At 33.8% G+C, this 3,372-nt stretch overlaps 1 protein-coding gene across 1 annotated transcript; it reads right to left on the minus strand.

Annotated features, from left to right (window-relative positions):
* Positions 1 to 272: 272 nt before the first annotated feature.
* On the minus strand, positions 273 to 2,684 carry LOC121239606 ((+)-neomenthol dehydrogenase-like). The gene is made up of 5 exons (XM_041136879.1): positions 2,537 to 2,684; positions 2,175 to 2,418; positions 1,582 to 1,659; positions 1,308 to 1,493; positions 273 to 761 (listed from the first exon to the last, which is right to left on the minus strand). Exons 1-5 carry the CDS (start codon positions 2,566 to 2,568, stop codon positions 384 to 386), a joined length of 918 nt encoding a protein of 305 aa, XP_040992813.1. The 5' UTR covers positions 2,569 to 2,684; the 3' UTR covers positions 273 to 383.
* Between the last annotated feature and the right edge of the window lie 688 nt (positions 2,685 to 3,372).

The following is a 3,372-nucleotide window of genomic DNA, read 5'->3' on the forward strand; positions in this document are numbered from 1 at the left end:
TAGCCAATTTGCTCCGAAAAATCTTAAAATTGGGATCAATTTTGCTGAGAGATGTGCATGGCATGCTTTTGGTTTTATGCAATAGGATTATTTGGACCCATTTGTTAATAATCATCTCTCTCTCTCTGATTTCTTACCTTTTTTTTAGTTTGTTTCCAATCACAGAACAGGTTGTCAGAGCTCTGCTTAGTGCTTATGGTGATACCTTAAACGATCAAATATCTCTCTTCTTTCCCGTTTGCTTTCCTTTTATTTGCAAAACACTTAAAAGGTAAACAAACCTTTAGCCAAATTTTCAACGGTGAAGCAGAACGTAATAGTACTTTGCAGTAGCGGAATGGTAAATTATTCTTGACTTGCTGTGAAAGGAAAACGACTATAAATCAAAACTCGGCAACTTGAGTACAATCGAAGTAGCATCCTGTAGGGCCACCATCAGGTAAAAGAGCCAGCATTACTGGGCCTGTAGCCCCCTCTTCTACAGTCATTATTCCTGTGTTCCAGTTCAAGTCCGTCTTGACAAAGCCAGGATGAACGCAATTGATACACATGTACGGATACCTCTTGGCAAGAATTCTAGTGTAGGCATTGAGGGTGGCCTTGGAGATGCTATAAGCAGGCAGCATCAATGCCCATTCATTGCTTTCAAGTGCATTTTCTTCCAAGTCATGCCGAAATTTTCTTAAAATCGCATCCACTTTCTCTTCGGTTAGAGTTTCTATGTCTCCCAGTTCTTTTCTTATATGCTCACCTGGAATCCTCTGATTAAAGTGATGCTTCTGTTAGATAAACTGTATATGAAAGTGGTGCTAGGACCCAAAAGGAATAGCTGCTAAAAATATGGCTCTCTCCTAAGCAGTGATTAGTATGAGCCAAGGATGTTGAGGTCAATGACAACTTTCAATGGGATGTTAACATGAGAGGAAGTTAACAAAAAAGTTTTCTTATTCAACTCATATCGGTTTAAATGATCCGTGTAAAATTTAAACCGCGTTAACTTGTCTAAAAACTGCCCTGTTTGGATTGAGAACAACTCATCTCATTTCATCTTTACAACTTTTTCAAATTTTCATACAAAATATAATAAATAATTCAATTTTTTCAAATCTCAAAATAATAATAATATTAAAAAATAATATTTTATTCAATTCATCTAAAACTATCTTATCTAATCTCTCAATCCAAACGGGGCCTAAAGGTCATCGGAGCATTGTGGTCATAGCATTTTATAATAAATGCCTTTCTGGATATCAAGTTCTGTAATCTCGGATGTATATATGCATAGGTAGCGGAAGATTGGCATTTACCTTTAGTTCACTCCTGAGGGAGGTCACATTGACTACCCTTGCTCCTGCAGGGGAAAGTTGTAATAGTGGGAGGAGAGCCTCTGTTAGTCTTTTCACACCATAGTAATTGGTATTCAAGCATTGTTCTGCCTTCTCAACAGTTTGTTTGATAACTCCTTGAACCAAGTTGACAGACTTTCCTGAGAGCTGAAATCAAGCAGCTAGTTATGGGTGCCACTGCCAATCTGAACAAACTCATCGATGATAATTTACTGCATCTATTCCATGAACTTACCCATGATGTGGGATCTATGTTTAAGGCCCTTAGGCCTTCCTCATCAACTACAACACCACTAGCTCCAGCATTATTAACCTGCAGAATTCAAAGCACGAATCTCAAAATAATAAGATAAGTTTGATCATATGATGAGCATTACTCCGCTGTTCCCTGCCACTAACGATCAGAAAATGTAATTTGCTAAAAGAGATGTAATTTGGTCGTAATTCTGTTATCATAAGATACCAAATTGATATGATTTATCCTTTACCAAGATGTGGCAAAATGGGCTTTTATCTTCTAACATATATGGCTATATAGCAACTAATAGCGATTATTATTTTTTAGATTAAGGAAGTGAGTGCTAGTGAAGTTGAATATTTTTTTATTTTTTTTAATGATAAAATATGTTAAAAAAATATTTAAAAAATAATAATAATAAAAATAAAAAATTTCAAATACACTATATAGTAGTAAACGAGCGGTAAAAAATAGTAAGCTTATTATTATCCTGTTTCCAGATTCTATCCTTTCTTTCACTTTGCAGATCGAGTATAACAAACTCTGTACTTTTTTTTATATTAATAATCTCATATTTTGCAAACAAATACCAAGATATCGAGCCTGCCAAATTTTTCCTGGATGAACTTGGCCAAGTTGAGGATGCTGGCCTGATCCAAGACATCAAGCTGATGGAAGACAACATTTGACAAACCAGACTCGTGGAGCTTTGAGATTGCCTCCAACCCCCTCTTCTCATTTCTAGCTGTCAGGACAACCGTGACTCCTTGAGACGCCAGTTGCCTCACTGTTTCAAGGCCGATTCCCTTGTTTGCTCCTGTAACCACTGCATACCTATAAGAAAGAAAAATCCACAGCTGAAATCACAAAAAACCATGAAAGATGTGCTGTTTTTGCGAGGAAAAACTTCAGATGTAAAAATTAAATGCAATCCCAAAATGGAAATTCGTACCTTTCTGCTGTATGCTTTCCATTGCTTCCCATTTTTGCAAGGATTGGATGACTCGATGATCTTCCTCTTATGGCTTCTAATTTCAAACTGATGAGCTCTCAGCAAGAGCAGTAACTTTTCACCCGTGTCCTGCACACCTAGATCGAGTCAAAAATATTTATATTTTTAAATAATTTTTTATAAAAAAAAAATTTACAACGTCATTTAAAATATTTTTTTAATTATTAAAAAAAAATAAAAAAGGGTAGCCGTGACTTTTGCCAGTAGGATAAACATTACCCCTTTTTTTATTCCCACCGATCTGTCATTTCTTGGAAAGTTAAGGAAAAAAATAAAAAAAGAAGGGATACCTTAGCAGTGGCGGTTATTTGCCGATAATGTTAGACTTACAACTTTTTTATTATTATTTTATTATTTTTAGTGTATTTATTTTTTAAGTATTTTTTTAATATCTTTAATTATTAAGAAAAAATTTAAAAAATATATAATTTTATTAATAGTTATTTTTTTAACTATTAAGTAAAATATTTCTTTTTAAAAAAATTAAAAAAAATAATAAAAGAGTAGTAGAAGAGTAATAAGACTATTATTATTATTATTTGCGAATTGGTCCACCCTCCCATGAGTATCTTCCTTCAAACTTACCCGCTATTCCAAATTGTATTTTTTTTAAATATCTTCAAATATTTTAAAAATAAAAAAATACACTTACTAATAGTCAATTCTTTAATAAAAAATAAAATAAAATATTCAAATAATAACTTTGAAGAAGCAAACTCATTTTCTTTGAGTGCTATTAGGGTGCTGCCCAGCAGTGACCGTTGGGTGTGCCTCTA

This window comes from Juglans microcarpa x Juglans regia, chromosome 7D (genome assembly GCF_004785595.1).
Source record: "Juglans microcarpa x Juglans regia isolate MS1-56 chromosome 7D, Jm3101_v1.0, whole genome shotgun sequence".
Classification (NCBI taxonomy): domain Eukaryota; kingdom Viridiplantae; phylum Streptophyta; class Magnoliopsida; order Fagales; family Juglandaceae; genus Juglans; species Juglans microcarpa x Juglans regia.

What these genes read in the sequence shown, in the direction of transcription:
- LOC121239606 (XM_041136879.1), bottom strand. Translation starts at nt 2,568, where the DNA reads ATGGGAAGCAATGGAAAGCATACAGCAGAAAG. An exon ending in TTGGCAGGCTCGATATCTTG is followed by an intron (nt 1,660 to 2,174) that starts GTATTTGTTTGC and finishes TGAATTCTGCAG; the next exon opens with GTTAATAATGCTGGAGCTAG. An exon ending in CCCTCAGGAGTGAACTAAAG is followed by an intron (nt 762 to 1,307) that starts GTAAATGCCAAT and finishes CACTTTAATCAG; the next exon opens with AGGATTCCAGGTGAGCATAT.